The following is a 17,788-nucleotide window of genomic DNA, read 5'->3' on the forward strand; positions in this document are numbered from 1 at the left end:
AAATTGTGCCTGCTTTGCATCTATTTTTAGCCACGTTAGCTCCATCACCATCAGCTTTCCAGAAAGGTGATTCTCTCACCGTTTGGCTCAATAGAACCATTGGTTACAACAATATCTTGATGATTTCATCAAGTTCAGTTCAAACTCCAACATTTCAGCTCACAGTAAGGCAGCAGGATGTTGATGGAGTCGTTCCGTCTCCCTGCGGGTTTGAGTTAGATCAGGCTGCTGCTGCAAACTGAAGTCGGGCAGACGTCTCTAAATGAGCTCTAAACGCCGTCTGTTGTTCCCCCGCTTCGGGAGTGTCCCACTTGGGCCGTTTACTGGGTATGGGTCTGCCACTGGAAGCTACAGCTATGCCGATACATACCAGCTGTATCTTTTCAGTTTGTCAGTTCAGTTCAGGACACTTTTCTCTGTTATTACTCTTTTCTTTTCCTTTCCTTTCTTTTTGTTGCCTCTACCTCTGCAGCTGCTTACTCTTTTCTGGAATCTGAAAATTGTGAAAAATTCTTCTCAGACAGATCTGAACTCGTTCCTTAGACCATCTTTTCATGCATTTTATTACTGTTTCATTGTCAACAATCAATCTTATTGATGATCCACTGATGTGAACACGTACACCATAATTTAGATGGAAGCTTTTGAGCAGCTTGCTTTCTGCCCAGGGATGTTTTGATGTCATGTGTGCACAGTTTGAAAAGACTCTCTTCGTTTCACTGGTGCAGAAGTTTGTCTCTCTTGTGTGTGTGTGTGTGTGTTTGTGCACTAATGAAGGTGAAAGTGTGCATGTGTATGAATGCACACTTGTCTTTGTAGAACATTTGATTAAAGATGGAGGGACTCCGTGTGTGCTTTCAGGTGGATGAGCTGTACGAGGCCTTCTGCATCCAGAGCCGTCTGAGGGACGGCGCCAGCCGGATGAAGCAGGCTTTCTCCTCCTCTCCCTCCACTAAAGGCACAAAGGAGAGCATTGCAGAGGTCAACCGCCGCTACAAGGAGTACACAGAGGTACTGGCAAAGATCATAGTCAGTGTATGGGGAATAATGGCGAGAATTTGAAAATTCTTCTGAGGAGTTTTGCATGAAAATGCTAATTTAGCATGTCAACGTCATATAAAGTACAGCTGGTTGAATAATGGCGTCTATGAGCAGACAAGCTGACTTTTGAGGAGGGAGGAATAAATGAGGCATGGTGTTACATTTGTACACAAATATATTAATATGCTTTAAGCATTGGGTCACACGAGTACAGATTGCTGCTTACACTGTCATCTGTAAACACTGACACGTACACTCACATAGTTACAGAGTGATCTTTAAATCCCAGTAACACACACACACACCTGTTATCATCTGTCCTGAGAGCTTAGACCAGCCGTCCTGCCTCCGTTGCAGTTTAGTGTTGACTGGCTTTGTCCGAGTCTCTCAGCATAACTTGATTACTATCATTGTTCATGTCTTGTGTGACAAAGGGCTGTTTATGTGATCATTCTTATCTTTTTTCCCCCGTCTTCTCCAGAACATGAGCACATTCGAGAGCGAACTAGAGAACCTGCTCGGGGAGTTTCATATCAAAATGAAAGGTGAGATAAGAAAATGTCTCCCAAATGACAAGTAAACCCATTTGCATACTTGTATTCATTTCTGAAACAAGAAATGTGAATTCTCTATTTTTTTACAAGAAATATTCAAATTTTCCCCTGTATCCTGTTCAAATCTTTTCTTAAGAATTAATTTCCTCTCTCTAACAGGTTTGGCAGGCTTTGCTAGGCTCTGTCCTGGAGACCAGTATGAGGCAAGTCCATTTTTTTATGCAGCACAGAGCTGTTTTACTTTCATAATGAAATCTTTAATTTTTCCTTTATTTAACAAGGATGTCCATTGAAATTGAATGTCTTTTCCAAGGGAGACCTTATCAAGACAAAACGATTTACATTTACAATTTAAATCAAAATAAAATCCAACAGATAGGAAATACAAACATCAAACACACAAGGAGGAGACTACGTCCTGCTCAATTAAGGCAGTTGCAGTTCTCAGTTACACTGACTTTTAACATGGCTTTAAATTTTTAAAGGAGACTAGTTTATTAAGATGTAGTACGTTCTGCAGATTATTTCAAGTCCAGGGAGCAAAGCAGAAAAAGGCTTTTTCCCCGGCAAGGAACCTGGCAGGGAAGCCACCTGGTGGAAAGACGCTGAATAATGCTAGAGGTCTGCATCAGGAGATTACATAAATACAGAGGGAGTTTACCCAGCATGGCCTTGTACACAAAAATATAGATATGAAGTTGCCCATGTAGATGCAGCGACGGCCTGTCAACCAAATCAGAGAGCGAATACTGAGCGAATACTAGAGTTGTAAATCGCAGCGCATGGTTTGCAGTGAACAGAGTGTAGAGGAGGCAGCATGCTTGTACACATCACTGTAGTTCAACACACTCAAAAATTTCCCTGGCTCAACAAGTTAAAACAAGTCTTATTTTGAAAAATAAAACCCTTTCCTTTGTTTCAGCCTCTTCACAAGATTTTAAATATCTTCTGTGAAAGAAAGCTTGTCGTCCAACCAAATACCTAAATACTTATATGATGACACTTTTTCAACTGAGTCCCCAGTTAAGAGTGTAAAGATGTGTTTTACCTGAGTGCTAGAAAAAAATCATGAATTAGGTTTTCTTAGTATTTAGAACTAACTTGAGCCCGTGTAGTGAGACTTGAAGCTGTTGAAATGCTATCTGAGGGTCATTAATAGCTTGGTTCAGAGGAGGAACCACTGAGTATGCCACTGTATTTTGTTTGGTGGTTTCTAGCAGAATGAGCTGGTGGAATAAGAAGTATCATCCCCTCATTCTCTCCTTTAGATCTTCATGCGGTACGGGCGCCAGCGGTGGAAATTGAAGGGCAGGATTGAAGTGAACTCCAGGCAGAGTTGGGATGGAGACGAAATGGTCTTCATGCCTCTCATCACTGACCTTATCAACATCAAGGTAGAAACCCAGATAAAATATATCAGTGCCTAAAGTATTTTACTCCAGTAAATTAGCACAATTCAGGATGAAGGAAAAAAACTTAATTGGTGATACATGGAACATGGCCATATTAAATAAGAGCTTGTGAAAAAACAACAATTCATTTGCAATCCCCTGACTTTGTTCTTGATGACATAAGAACCTGTGGTGTTTTCTTGACCTGAGAGGTAAATAAATGTCGTCTTTGGCCCCAATCAGGTGACAGAGCTGAAGGGGCTCGCTACTCACATGCTGGTAGGCAGCGTGATCTGTGAGACCAAGGAGCTGTTCACTGCCATGCCTCAGGTAGTGGCTGTGGACGTCAACGACCTGGGGACAATCAAACTTAACCTGGAGGTCACGTGGTAGTAAGTTGACTCTTATACATACGGCAAGCAGTCTTTTTTTTAAGGTATTTAACCTGTTTGTCAGGCAGTCAGTAGATGTATGGTTGGTTCTTGGTGAACACCCACAGTAACTGTTGTCTAGCTTTAAATTCAGAATACATTACTTAGGGTTTTCTGCCATCTGGTGGAGAAACATGGTCATTACAGGTTGTGGAAGTTAATTAAATACAGCCTTTTCTGTGATAAAAACGAAATGAATTAAATGCACGCAGTACATGTAGGCATAGATAAATCACACTAAGTGCTTTGTTTTCACTCCCCCATCCAGCCCCTTCGATGTTGAGGACCTGACTCTTTCGTCTGGCAACGTGAGCAAAGCCACAGCGCTCCAGAGACGAGTGTCAGTCTACAGCCAGGGCACGCCAGAGACCCCCACCTTCCAGGACACCTCCTTCTTCGTGAGTCCCACATACAATAGTCCTTCAGCTTCATTGGTGTGGTGGGAGACAGTGTTTGTAGTTTGTAGAACAGCAGCAGCTGCTGATTCTCCCTGAAATCAATGAAAATCACTATCTAGGCTAGAAACTTTTTTTAGGCTTATAACAAGGCGAATTGAGGTGAAAGATGACATTTTGTCTTTTGCACCTCTGTGGTCCCTGCACTCTAACCTGCACCCTACTGTATGGATATTTTATCATGGCCCCATGATATTGCAGACATTTTTTTCCTCTTGATGCATCATGCTTATGTGAACAGCACCAGTGCAACCCCTAAACTAACCCTCACCCATTTCCCTGCTATCCTCCTTTCCTTTGCATTTCCACATCAAAACCCCTTACCCACACTCTGTCCCACTTTACACGTTTATCCATCCCTCTTGTATCTCACTCACCTGCCCTCAATCGAATACCCAACACCTTGTCCTATTTTGCCTGCGTGCATTGTGTAAAGAAGTGGCGGCCATATCCCGTGGAGCGCCAGCGCCTCTCCTTCCTGCACATGCTCCGAGACACCCTGCTAGAGAAGCTAAGGCGCAGTCGCTCGTTTGGGGACCTGGCCTCACTCCGGCCAAGGCCCAAATCCAGTCTGGAGGTTTATGTGAGTGTGTTGTGGCCCCTCGACCCTCCTAACCTGACCTTTGTGTGGCCCCTACATCATTGACATGATGGGGATGGATTCATCTGCTGGTGTGGACACACTTGGACTTGGACAGCCACACATGGAGAATGCCATGTGTGGCTGTTTGCATGTTTATGTGCATGACAATTTGTGTTCTTGTGTATTTCTATTAAGATTTATCTTTCACATTCACTATACAGTGATGCTGTTAGTTGAACAGATCTGGTCATAAGAGCTTAGCGAGATGGAGGTAGAGTGGATGCTTTAAATATGTCCGCATCTCTTTCCACTTGAGAGCTTTCTCTTGTACATTTTTGTTTTTCATGCACTGATTTCAAGCTGTTGCATATCTCAGTCTTAATCTTCCTTCTTTTTTGTGGCATATATTTACTCCCGTCTGTACTTTCAGTCCACCTTACCGGATGACGTCTTTGAGAACGGTGGCTGCGGCGTGGCCGAGTGCAAGCGTCTCTCCTTCACATTCTCCGACACCTCTGTTTCCACGCCGAGCCCTGCACCAAGCTCCCACTCCCCTGGCCAGTCCAACCCTGAGATCACAGTCACTCCTCCAGAAACAGACCCATCACCAACACAAATCCTCCCAACAAGGGAGGACTCCATCGCAGAGGAGCATCTAGTGGAGGAGGAGGAGGAGGAGGAGTACGAGGAGGACGCAGAGACAGGTAGTAGAGGAAGTAGGGGCACCAGCGCCAGCCTTGCCAGTGATGAAGCTGAGGTGGCAGAGGACTCAGAGTGGGAGCGCACAGAGTCCCAACGAAATTCTGGTTCCAACTGCGGTTCAGCTGCCCCGTCGCTCTGTTCTGACGGCCATCTGTCTACAGTGGCTCCAGAGGACGTTTTCTTAGACCACAGTGACGAACTGAAACCTGTGGAACTGGACACAGAGGAGGCAGGCAGCCTGACCAGGCAGCTCGTGAAGAGGCTGACTTCTTCAGAAATTGTGCCACCAAGTGGGAGCTCCACAGAAGGAGGTGGAAGCATGAGCTGGGCAGGAGAGGGGAGCAGGGCTTTCCTAGAGAGCAGCCTGGAGGAGGCCATCCACAGCCTGCTGATGAAGCTGGAGTCACTGACTCACCGCTGCCGAGAGCTACAGGACCTGGAGCAGGAAGTGATGCGTCTGGAGGATCTACTCAAGGTTACTGAAACCTTCTCTATTATTTCACTTATAGGAAACATGAAGAATAAACCCTTTCAGTAGCTTCAGAGAATGTTGCTTTCAACCAAATGTTTTCTATTTATTTATTTTTACTTAGTCCCGTGTCCAAAAATAGCAATTACATAATCCTTAGAACTTCAGTACTTTCAAGTTCCTAGCCTATCAGTACATATGAAAGTGTAGACTTTGAAAAACTAAATACACCATCTTGTAATAAACACCATCAGACCTTGCAAACAGGGCTTTTATTTTGAAGAGGCTGTCCTCTCTGGTACATCTGACATACTGTCAAGTCTTAAAATATACTTAGGAAATATCAGCTCTCTGAGGAAGATAAAAATAACTAGGACAGAAAATTAAAATGACTAAGAAGTGACTCCATAAACTGACAAGTTAAGTCACTCATTACCTCTCAAAAGCTTGTCCTGTGTTTTCACATCACTGGGTTTACCTAAATGAATGTTCATCATAGAACTACAGTAAGGTGCCTAAGGTGGAGAATCACCTAAAGTATTGGCTGTGAGCTTCGCAAAAGATCAAGCAACAGAGTCCAAAATAATTTTAGCTACATGGAATGGACTGTAACAGGTTAACCTCTCCAGGATTTGGCTCATTAATCCACTATCTCCTCCCTCCTCCCACCCTTCCTCTCCACAGTGTCGTCTCCCGGGTCACAGGAGTCGATCATCCAGCCTCAGTCTGACCGTGGAGAGCGCCCTGGAGAGTTTTGACTTCCTCAACACCTCTGACTTCGATGATGAGGACACCGGAGACGACAACACCATCCTCAGTATCCCGCAGAGGTCTCCGCTTTTCGATACAGACGGAGAAAGGATCGGGTGAGTGGGAGACGGACTAAGGCACTTTGTGTTGGCTGACACCAAGTACATTTGGTTATTGTATCATAGTGGTTTGACTGCTGTTTGGATTTGCCTGCAATGAAAATGAAAATAAAAACACAATAAGAGCTGAAATAGGATACTTGGTCCAAGTCAATTTATGATTTGATTTAATTGATTAAAGCAGTGGTTTTCTGTTATGTGCAGTCATAACGCACAAAAAAACACAATTAGACAGAAAATCTGCAGCACAGAATTTAATTACCGTAGATTACTGCCCTGTGTGATGCTGCTGCCACTCTGTGGTAACTCTGGGTATTTGCCTCTCAGTGGCCAGCATCCGGAAGCCAGAGGACACCTGAGTGAAGCCCTGACAGAGGACACCGGGGTGGGCAACAGCGTGGCAGGAAGCCCCCTGCCGCTCACCACAGGGAACGAGAACCTGGACGTGGCTATCGTCATCCACCTGCAGTACTGTAATCACCTCATTCAGGTATGATTTTATCACATCTGACTTCATGCTTTGGAGAATGAATAATAAACGAGTAGTAACAGTTGAAGTTAATTCAGCTTGTGAAAAACATCTAACATGCCATTGTTTGTGTAACGGTAGTTGTTGACCAGTGGGATGGGCGTGTGGCAGCGTCGCAGTCTTCTCCTCAAACTGTCCACACAGACTCAGCTGTTAGAGGAGCTAGCAGAGATCAGTGCGGACAGACTGGGAGCAATCACATCAGCTGCAGACGGTGGGTACCAGCAAGTGAAAACAGCAGCTTATGTGTTATTGTTGAAGTACCGCATGAACAATTCTCACCATGCAAGTAAAAGCTGTCTGGTTTGAGGTTTTGCAGCGTCTGACTCTCTGTTTTGTCCTCCTCCTTCTCTTAGTGCTCCCGGGCCTTGCAGAGCGCCCACAGCTGATGACTCTGTGGTCGGAGTGCAGCGGGTCTGCAGGACTTTTCCACACCACACTGGACAGAGTGTTCAAACACATGAACCAGCGCTACACAGCAGTGCTGCAGGAGAGACATCCACACAGCGCTGACAGAGGTTTGATCTTCTTTTTTTTTCCCCTCAAGCAAACAAGCCGAAGGTCGCACTTGACATTATATCGGTTTTGTTTGCAACACAGTCTTGTTTCTGTGTTTTGTTATTACTGTTGGGTTTCAACTGAGTCACTAATTTGGTTTGTAAATCAGTTCTAAATTTGTCCTTGAGGGAAATTAGATCCTTGTAGTTGCTGAGAATATGATTAAAAACAGAGTACTTGAGAAACAAATAACAAAAATAAATGGAATCTGCATATCCAGAGTTACTATGATTATTTTCAAGCATAGTTAATAAAAAAAAGAAAACTATTTCCTCTCTATTCTTTCTTCAGTAATCGGTATCGTAGTGGGCGAGATGGTGGATAGGAGTGATCTGGTGGCGGTGCACAATTCACCTGCCGCTGCGCTCTCCCAGGACGTCCTGACGGTGTTTCAGTTCCACAGCTACATCTTACAACATGAAGTACAAGACATGGAGACACACCTGCAGCATCTGGCCAGAGAGGGTGAGAAAAAGGATGTGACACTCATGTAATTCTTATTAATACTGACTTTAGTCGTGATAGTGGTCACCACTAGTCATAAAAAGGTGTAGATCTACACCTTTATGGCAGTCGGTCATGTAAATCTTTCCACTACAACTCAGCAGAAGGATAAATGTGAATCACTCGTTACAGATGAAACTATACAGCATACATATGTGTACTGATTTTCATCAGAAGCTTCAAGCTCATGTCAGGAGTACAGCTTGTCGCTCTGCAGGCTGTTTTGTGTTTAAACCTTTGACACGTGTCTGTGTTTGTGTCGTACTCAGAGGTGTTCGCAGAGGCTCTCTACAGTCGGGATTATTCTCGCTGTCTAGCAGAGCTGGAGGAGGTGCCTGTGTCATCCCTGTGGCCCAGAAACGGCACCCTGAGGGCCCTGGCCTCCCTGCTCACTGCAGAGGACCCTGAGGTCAACAAGGCAGCAGCCGACTACCTCTCATCTGGAGCCGCACGCAGCCACTTCAGGGCCAGAGTGAGTAGTGTTCAAGAGAGGGAGTGTGTTCGGTGTGTGTGTGTGTGTGTGTGTGTGTGTGTGTAAAAACAGCATTTCAGATCATTTTGACAGATGCCACAAGCCACGTTTGAATGTTTCTGTGTGTGTGTACAGGCAGTGGAGTGCTACACCCAGGCGCTGTCAGAGGCTGGAGTTCAGAGCCAGAGGGCGGCCTGTTCAGGCCTCAGCTGTCTGCAGGTCAGTGGTCTCTTAGTCATCTACAGCTGTGATACTGTGAAGGTTTGGAACTAGTGTAGGTCTGCATTTGTGTTCAGTGAGTGTGTTATGATAGAGCTATGATGGCTAAGGAGTTATGTAGCTGAAGAGATCTTTCTAAATTAGCCCACTGGATGTGTCTGTCTTTTAAGTGCTTGGACTTCACAGAGCTGTTCTGTCTGTCTGTCTGTCTGTAGGCAGTAGAGAGTATCAGGGCAGTGGTAGCACTGTGTGATTCAGCGGATGAAGAGCTTCGCCATGTCGCCATTGAAACCCTGCTCACATTCGGTGAGTATCAAATTTGTGGGGATCAAATGTTGGTGTTTTGCTACAGATCACTAAAAATCACTGTTCAAAATCACAACTACCACAATGGAAGCAACACCATGAAGTATAAAAAATATTAGATTCATAGAAATGTAGCGGCTACAGTATAATGCCAAGACAAGTTGTGACCTAAAGCTGAAATATTTTGAGTGCAGGGATACCATTGCAGCCCGAGGAAGTTATTTGTCATCTCGGTGTTTATACGTGAGCCTTGTGTTTTGGCAGGTGAGGAGGGGCGGCTGGCGTATGAGCAGCTGGACACGGTGCCGGGGGAAATTATCCGTCTGGGCACACGGCGAGGGAACGCCGTCACCACTGCCTTCTGAACCATCGTGCCACTGAAAACATCACAAATGACGTCACCTCAGAAGACAGCACTGCCCCTGAGCCTAACCCCACACGGCACACGTCACAGGGCTGTTAATGACTGATCGCTTTATCGATCTGCTCTTCGGCACAGACTTATGGATCTCCACACCGCCGCACTAGATCACTGTTCTTACTAAGACTGCCTCCTGAAAAGAACTAACACCAAACGAACAGTCTCAACCACAAACACTCACAACCTGCACCCCCTCCTGCACACACACACACATGCACACTTCACTTTCAGACACCCCCCACACTCCCCACCCCCTCCCTCTGCTTTCTGAGCCAGGCAGACGGTCACGTTGAGTTTAAGTGGAGAGCACAAATTTGAATGGACACAAAGCCGCTGAAAGCTGCTCCAAAGACTGTGGAAACACGAATTCCAGCAATGCATCTTCACATAACCTGTCAACAAGCTACCCACCACTGCACACAACACGTGCTTCACCTACTCACTCACTAATTATCATCTTGATTGTTAGTCACTTACGTCGCAAATTAATAACTATGATCTTTGTATAATCACTGTTCATCACATATTTTAGTTGGTGGTTTTGCATTAGAACTGTTTTCTGGCGCTTTCGGAAAGTTTGCACTGTTGTAAAGCATGTAAATATGGCATATTTTACACAGCCGGTGTAATATATGTGCTTGTATTTAAAATATATTTTTAAGTTCTGTTTTCTAGTACGTTCCATTTTGAGTTTCAGGGATTCTTGTATGGTTGGACGATATGTGTTCTGTGGCAAGGAGGACCATTAATATGTTGAAAATGGCTTCTAAGAGAAAGTGGTTGTGGTTTGAAAGCTCTAGTTTATCACAGCAGTTTACAGTCTTGAACAGATTTTGACCTCAGCTATTTTGTTAGTGGAGGGAAAGGACAGACTGAAGGGTAGAGATGAGACAGGTCAGCACAGTGCCCAAGATTCACTCACTCAGCAGTTAATACCTGAGTTTTCTCATACTTTGCAGATGAACAAGTGCAATTTTTCTACACATACGTGACTCTTTTGCACCTAGCTGACATGAGGAGACATTTGATAAAGTCTGCTCTGACCATTTGAGCCTTGATATGGTCGAGCAGGCAGGTTCCATAAATACACTCTTCTGTAAATGTGTATTTTCTACCAGGTACGGAGCCGGTCGAGGGCAATAACTATGGTTCAGGATCGTGATTTTGCACTTTCTCAACAACTGTATAGAGAGGAGGATCCATTGGGCTGAATAAAGGTGTAGCCTCAGTTTTGACTGTCTGCACATTCATACAGTATGCGAGCTAAAGGCAGGATTAGAAAGTGAGCCTTTCTAATGAGAAGCTGCAGAATCAAGTGCTCTGTTTGGTACGTCTCGGGTCTCTTATCTTCCTGCATCTTAACGGTAATGTGGGAAAGCTGACCCGAGGTAAGCGCCTAATTCCAACTGTTCTTATTGTAACTGTACTACTGAGTCTTGTGCTCGTGCACGGCGACAAAACTCACATTTGTTCACACATCTTGTTATTTATTATTCACTCCTTGTGATTCTAATATTCTTTGGAGTTATACTGTAATAGTGCAGACAACAGTATGTAAATTAATTGTATATTTATGTTCTATTTTGGATCAGGTCTAGTATTTGAAATATTGTTTATCGTTTAAAAATGTTATTACCATGCAAATGATCTCACGTTTAACTTTAATTGGAGTTTATTTTGAATTAATTATATTAGATAAATTATTTTGGAGAAGATTAAGATTTGCTCATAGTCTAATAGTATTATATATTTCTTTTCCCTAAAAGGTCCCAAAAGTAGTGGGGCATTATATATTAGAAATGTTACTTTATTACTTAGATTTACTGTAACCAAAGGAAGTTATCAATTTTAAAATGGTGTTTTAGTAAGAGCTCATACTTCATAAAGGAGAATGTATTTTCAACACAGCATTTGCATTTTGGCCAGAATACTGAGACTTATCTTTAGAAGCACAACTTAAAAATAGGACAAACCCATAATATATGAATCTTGTTGCATTTGGTTCTAACTGCACAGTCCAAAAGCCATATTGATTAAAAAGTGGTAATATTTTTATGAAACGTATTTTTTCTTTTGTATTATAATCTGTAAATGTGTGAAGTTGTTACTAAAAGCTGAAGATGGTGGTTTTTTTTTTCTATACAAGTGTTTGCAACACATGGTCCATATTTTAAGTGAGTTGCTTTTTTCTTCCATGATGTGAAAAGCATCACAGTATTTTGGTAAAATATCTAATTCATCCACTCATTCAGTGTTTGTTAATTTTTTTTTTTTTGAGTGAGCTTTCTTTTTACAAAGTTGCAGTTTACCAGTGTTAAGTTGATCTGTTGGCTGTTCAGTTCCTAATCACCACAAACTACAAGTTGTCAAAATGTGCACATCTTTAATTATCTAGAGAATGGTTTTAAGAATAACTTGGTACACTTTGCTGAAATTGATCTTTATCCATATCTGTGGTCAATAGCTTCTGTACTGATCCATTTAGTTGCATACTGCTTTTCTCCATGGTGATTAGCAGTATTTCCTTTGCTTATCAAAAGTTGCAATAAAGTTTATTTTTGCATAATTAAAACTAATTGTGAGGGGTATGGGTGCTTTCAAATCCAAAGTCTTAAATGTCTGCCAGGTACAATGGTTATTTTTGTTAGCATTGTTTTTGTGGAAAGGATTTAAACTTCAAATATTCAGGGGAATGACATTGACATCACAGAGGTGGCATACAAGTACAGTAAATGCCACATTGTGTCATATTGGATTTTACAGATATTCAAGGACAACTTTCGCAATAAGATTTCATTTTAGCTTTTCATTGTCCAGATAATCATTTTTAATATTACATCTGCGATAAAGCAAATCCCATTGATCAGTATCGTGAAACTGACAGATGTTTGACTATTTTCCAATGATAGACTCACAATTTTAGTGTCCCGTATCTGGCTGTTTGAAGGATGTCTGCCAGAGAAAAGAAAACAGAACCATATTTTATATTATAACACTGTTAAAGATCCAACGTGAACTTATCAACTCAAAGGCCATGTTGGGTTACATACGGTTTGCTGCACTTAGGGAAATTGGATACATACAGGTTACGAGATACAGTATCACATGACCAAGTGTACAAGTTACAACCTGACATCCAGAGATACAACTATTCAAACTTCAACTACTAGAGACAAATTCAGTACAATACGTATAATACTTCAATACAGTAACATCTTTGTTCGTTATGGAGAGAAACAAATTCCCAGAATAAGGTTCTCTTCTTTTTTCACTGATCTGTACCTTCCAACTCTGTTTAACCGTCTCCCTAAACCTTTGACAAATACAACTACCAGACAGAATTTTATCAAGAGGAGATGCACCAAAAAAAAATTATTTTGTGGCAGGCGATCAGAGGGCTGAGAGATCTATTCAATATTTTTGAAAGGCCTTTCATGTTTTTAGGTTGTAGAAACTCATCTTTAGAATTAAATGTTATTTTGTATGAAGTATCCACTGAGTAGACTACTGAAGGCCCAATGACAAAAAAAAAAAAAAAAAAAAAAAAAAAAAAAGAAGGGTCCTGATTTAGAGCTCAATTGCAAGCACCGTTGTGGTTCAATAATGACTGATCTAAAAAGGTAATAGTATTCTGTCAAAATAAAAAAAAAAATGGAATGTAATCCTTAATTATTTTGGGGTCTAAACTATTTCAGATGTAGGTGTCTGAATCCTCTCTCAATGTTAACATGGCCCTTATTGAAGGGGGGAAAAACAACAACTTTTGAACCATTTTCAATAAACCCCACCATTGGTTGACAAGTGATCATATTGAGTTACCATTTAGTTAGATATTATGAATAGGGGACATGCCAGACATTTTGTATTGCCAAGTTCACATGACATGAGCTTCTGTGGAGACTATGTGAAAGGCCCGAGTCAAAATTAAGTATTAAAGTTTGGCCTTTGACTTCGTATAGACCAAATATATTTATTGGCAAGAGGGTACATGTCATATCTTCTGACACAAGATTTCACTTCATTCAGATTAATGTAACCCCCACAAAAATGAACAAAAGCTGAAGAGTTAATTGAAGTGAGGACATGTTCCTTATTGAGCCTTGTTTAAAGATGTCAATTTATTCTGTGGTGTACAGCTGAATTTGGATAGACGGAGAGCCTGAAGACAGATTGCTCTGTGAAAACATTTTATAGTGCTACAGTACCTTCTGCTCAGTGTTAAGGTATAAAAAGTGACAGATCTTGTGTCTTTGCATAAGTATAAAGTAAATATGAGGCTGCATTTTACCTATAGCATGTACATGTCTCAGCTACTTGGATAAGTAAAAAAACCAAATCAAGAAAGTCCAGCTTAGGAGGTGCAGGTGCAAGGGACACCTATACACCCCTTTCCCCCCGGGTGTATAGGTGGGATGTTTTGCATTAAATGTTTAATCTTTCTGTAGCCATGCCAGCCATTTAGTGCCAACAGGTAGGGTACAGGGATGTTTCATTGACCGCTACAGCCAAAAACGCTACAAGGGGCACATAAAACCCACTACATGTAGCATCTGCACCCTGGAGTTAAGCTTTATGGAAAAACTGTTCACCATAGAGCAGTTGGAGTTCCATAAAGTTACTGAGCTATGATTCACAAGGCCTACAAACCATTTAAGAGAAACTGAAACAGGTTTTTCCTTTTTTTAAAAAAAGTTTATTTTACATACACTTTATGTACACAGTTGTGCCATAACATGGCAGTTTCAGTGCAAACCAACATCTGACAATGATCGTAGCACAATCGGGATCAAAGTCACCTTCATGGCTCTTTCACCACACACATTTTGACTGTCAAATGGTTGCCATTCCTATTGATTGGCTGCTGACAATTGAGGTGTTTGATTTTATGCCCATGCTGTTCTTGTGACAGTCAAAATGTCTGAAAAAGGCCTCCACTGGTTTAGGTTTGAAGGCCTTTACTTGAACAAAAACTACCAAGTTTTGCAAAAAGCTAAAAAATTAAGAATAAACTAGTCGCCATCTGTTTAAGGCTTAGAAACATCAAAAATGTAGGCTGAAGTACATAAATAATTAGTCAATTTTATGAAATAGCCACTTTTCTGCCAATGGATGTTTTAGTTTAATCTGCTGACCTCAAGAGTCCCATGACAAGAGCTGCATCAGTCACTGCTGCTCTCCAGAGGGTCCGGCTTGTTCATGGTCTGACGTCTCCTCGTCACTGTGACTATAATCCGAATCTTCTTCGTCAGTCTGATCTTCCAATTCGTCATCATCTTCATGCTCATCCTCTTTGTCAAGGGCGATGTCCCGCAATTCCTCCAGATTATCAGGGCTCTTCCCAGTCAGCCTCTAAATTTTTTTTAAAAAAGAGGCAGCATAAAGTTTACATGAACATACCAACAAGTGCAGTGTCTTCTAGTTTTGTTTTTCAAATGAATCCAGTCACTGTTCTGGTGGTTTCACTGGAGTAAATTTTTTTTAATTTAATTTTTTTTACATGACCCAATTTGAATTAGTGTAAATTTGCATGCCAGACATGCTTAAAGTCAGAGTGCACAAAATGGAATAATAAGTCTGTCATGTCTGAAAGTGTGCCTACCTCAATCATATCAGCCATATACTGTACATGTTGTGCCAGCTCCTGCAGCTCCTCATTTTCACACTTGAGCGTTGTTATCTGTTCATCTTTGGCCTCGATGTCCTTGTGTAACTGGTTTAAAAAAAATAAATAAATAAATTTAAGCATTGTAGAAACTAAGCTTAAGGTAAAAAAGCAGTCATGGCACAACAGGCAAACAGAACCACACATTTAAACCGCTTCAGAATAATGAATTTAATACAGCACTGCAGTCCAACTAAGTCAGGAAAATATTTGAAAGTGGATCTCAGGTCCAAATTTTAGATCTCCAAATAGCCAGTTCACAGATTTTAAATATTTGTGCTTCAGTAAAAAAAAAAAAAAAAAAAAAAAAAAAAAAAAAAAACTTATTTCAGAGTATTTAAGTGTAGACTTTCATCTAAATTCAGTGCCAGTCAGAGCAGAGCCAACTAAAGGTCAACTCTGTGGAAGCGTGGGAACAGCTCAATTGACGGCTAAACATTAGCCGTCAATTGGATATTAACTCACCTTCTCATTCTCCTGTAGAACATCGTACAAGGCTTTCCGGCGCTCCTCAGCTACCTCTTTCCAGTAGGTGGAAGGGGGTGTTTCTACAACAGAAACATTTGAGCTCAAGATAAATTCACTTTTTGGGGTATATTTGGTAGCATATAACACATGGATTATGAATCCCTCCATACCTTTGACCATAAGTTCATAGGCTTCATTGGACACTCCATCTGTCAAACACTGAGTTACTTCTGTCTGAGTGGACTTTACTTCTACCTTCACCCTCTTTGGGCCTCTAGTTTGTTCTGCGCTCCACTGTTTCCGCTTTGGAATGACTCTACCCATCTGAGGGGGGAGGAATAAAAAAGAGAAGCCATTTTCTTATTAGAACAATTCTATACGAACCGTTGATCCAACCACAGGCAAAATAGATACAAAAAGAAAAGAAAAAAGCATACCTGAGCAGACCTTCCCAATTCTTTGTTGACTGCTGAGGGTTGGAGGACCTGCAAGGTGTGCCTGGGGGATCCCATTGCCTTATTAGATGGTGTGAAAAAGCTCTGGATGACAAAGAAATAAAAATGGTTCCTTATAGCTGAGAAGATCAAATAGATGAGAACATAAAAGGAAACCCCTTCCCAGATAAATCATGAGAAACTCAAGATTGAGTCACATGGGAAAGCCAACATGACCCATGCTCTCATTTCAACGCCTCTATTCATCAGGGCTTAGCGTTATTTTGCAAGCTTTACTTTAGTTACACTGTCACCATGGGAGAGGGCATAAGTGAAGTGGTTTAACACTGTGCTACAGGTGTAGCAATGGGGCAGAGCCCAAATGCTTTCAGCAGCCGTGGGAAACTTTCCCTGCAAGGCTCATTACAGAGCAGCCAACAAGGTCAGTTAGTTAATGTTTGGCCACAGCTTCACAACGCTGCTAGTGCGTTTCATGCCCATGAAAAACACGATCTTGTTGTCACCTGAAACTACTTACAGGAGCCAAGTAGCCCCGTCATGCTTACTGTGCAACTTAAGATTGCAGTGCTAAGGACATTGCTTTGTCCAAATAAACCCAGTAGATTCAACTTTCCTGCTAAGGAACATTAACAACATCTTGCCAGTCAAGACAGATTAGCATCCTTGCATTGCTGTAGCCTGTTTTAAGGCTTTTCACTGAAGATATTGAGTAGTCATAGAAGCACATGTGTTACCTATAACCAGCCATGGCTAAGTTTCAGTACATTTACATATGTCCTCAGCTGCCATTTTAAAAGGCCAACCACTGGCCAGTCTTAGGTTATGGGCACCATTTACTGAGCCAGAAAGAGGAACAAAGTTGAGTGTCTCCTCGTTTGATATATTTAGCCTTTAGCAGCTCATCTTTCCCATCTCACCTACATTACTGAGCTCTACCAGCCACTAATCACGCCCTGTGTGATGACTTCAGCTACACAAACAATGGCAAGATATCGTGATAACCCGTTGCCCTTTGAAAATAAACCCCCAGGTTTGATATACAATATATTGGATAACAATTGCAGACGCAGGATAAAATTACTCACCTTTATATTCTCATTAGACCGCTGGTGGCTATGTTTCAACTTTCCACTGAAACTCATTTTCTTTTCAAGTGACCTGGTGGGAAATAATTAGCATAAGAGTCACCAAACTAGTCAACACAGATCAATACACATTTGAAAAAGAAAAAACCAAAACGTAGTGAGCGACATCCTTGTACAGACGGACTTTAAACGCGACAACACCGACTCTTGAAAATATGTTTCTTAAATGCAAATTCTTTAGCTTGTTAGAAGTTTATAGTTAAATGTGGTGCCTCTCCTGTAGGAGGGCACAGCTGTAGAAAAGGCCGACCCTTAAAACACGCTAATTTAAGACACCGCGGCTAAAGCTAACACAAAGGCAGCCGGAGTCAGTAACACTTACTGAGCAGCAGATGTGGAGGGAGTTAAACTAAGGCGATACTTAAGCGGATACACGTTAAATCGACTTACTTCGACTAGCTTCAGCTCGCAGATGAGTCTTCCTATTTCTCTTGTCGGCGGTTCTCGCGCCAGCGGCTTAAATACGCCCATTCAGTCACGTGGTAAAGCAGGACGCTCACGAGGAAGGATTTTTTTCGTGCGTTGTTGTTTTTCCCCTCGTGCGGTCACATGTC

General features: G+C 42.0%; 2 protein-coding genes across 4 annotated transcripts in view; one reads left to right on the plus strand and one right to left on the minus strand.

Moving 5' to 3' along the window:
• Positions 1-12,001, plus strand: part of ripor2 (RHO family interacting cell polarization regulator 2) — a 56,254-nt gene extending 44,253 nt beyond the window's left edge. Inside the window, exons 7-22 of the mRNA XM_070846975.1 lie at positions 862-1,011; positions 1,523-1,586; positions 1,755-1,798; positions 2,864-2,989; positions 3,230-3,378; positions 3,686-3,815; positions 4,886-5,632; positions 6,311-6,492; positions 6,823-6,985; positions 7,106-7,238; positions 7,381-7,542; positions 7,874-8,047; positions 8,356-8,558; positions 8,694-8,777; positions 8,993-9,083; positions 9,348-12,001. Of these exons, the coding sequence (XP_070703076.1) occupies positions 862-1,011; positions 1,523-1,586; positions 1,755-1,798; positions 2,864-2,989; positions 3,230-3,378; positions 3,686-3,815; positions 4,886-5,632; positions 6,311-6,492; positions 6,823-6,985; positions 7,106-7,238; positions 7,381-7,542; positions 7,874-8,047; positions 8,356-8,558; positions 8,694-8,777; positions 8,993-9,083; positions 9,348-9,448 (2,703 nt within the window). The 3' untranslated portion in view covers positions 9,449-12,001. The remainder of the gene's footprint in view (positions 1-861; positions 1,012-1,522; positions 1,587-1,754; positions 1,799-2,863; positions 2,990-3,229; positions 3,379-3,685; positions 3,816-4,885; positions 5,633-6,310; positions 6,493-6,822; positions 6,986-7,105; positions 7,239-7,380; positions 7,543-7,873; positions 8,048-8,355; positions 8,559-8,693; positions 8,778-8,992; positions 9,084-9,347) is intronic.
• A 317-nt stretch (positions 12,002-12,318) lies between these two features.
• gmnn (geminin DNA replication inhibitor) lies at positions 12,319-17,657 on the minus strand. 3 transcript variants are annotated; one of them, XM_070846721.1, is made up of 8 exons: positions 17,557-17,606; positions 17,175-17,247; positions 16,072-16,173; positions 15,805-15,958; positions 15,632-15,714; positions 15,104-15,214; positions 14,637-14,853; positions 12,319-12,456 (listed from the first exon to the last, which is right to left on the minus strand). In XM_070846721.1, exons 2-7 carry the CDS (start codon positions 17,229-17,231, stop codon positions 14,668-14,670), a joined length of 693 nt encoding a protein of 230 aa, XP_070702822.1. In that variant the 5' UTR covers positions 17,232-17,247; positions 17,557-17,606; the 3' UTR covers positions 12,319-12,456; positions 14,637-14,667. The 3 variants fall into 3 exon arrangements, with proteins under 3 accessions (XP_070702822.1, XP_070702820.1, XP_070702819.1); XM_070846719.1 differs by lacking the exons at positions 12,319-12,456; positions 17,557-17,606 and adding an exon at positions 17,625-17,657 and having other exon boundaries at positions 14,188-14,853; XM_070846718.1 differs by lacking the exon at positions 12,319-12,456 and having other exon boundaries at positions 14,188-14,853.
• Between the last annotated feature and the right edge of the window lie 131 nt (positions 17,658-17,788).

Source organism: Pempheris klunzingeri, chromosome 16 (genome assembly GCF_042242105.1).
Source record: "Pempheris klunzingeri isolate RE-2024b chromosome 16, fPemKlu1.hap1, whole genome shotgun sequence".
Lineage (NCBI taxonomy): Eukaryota > Metazoa > Chordata > Actinopteri > Acropomatiformes > Pempheridae > Pempheris > Pempheris klunzingeri.

Coding starts and splice junctions, on each gene's coding strand:
- gmnn (XM_070846721.1), bottom strand. CDS start 17,231: ATGAGTTTCAGTGGAAAGTTGAAACATAGCCACCAGCGGTCTAATGAG. Junction 16,174..17,174: donor GGTCTAATGAGAATATAAAG/GTGAGTAATTTT, acceptor TTTGTCATCCAG/AGCTTTTTCACACCATCTAA. Junction 15,215..15,631: donor TTCTACAGGAGAATGAGAAG/GTGAGTTAATAT, acceptor TTTTTAAACCAG/TTACACAAGGACATCGAGGC.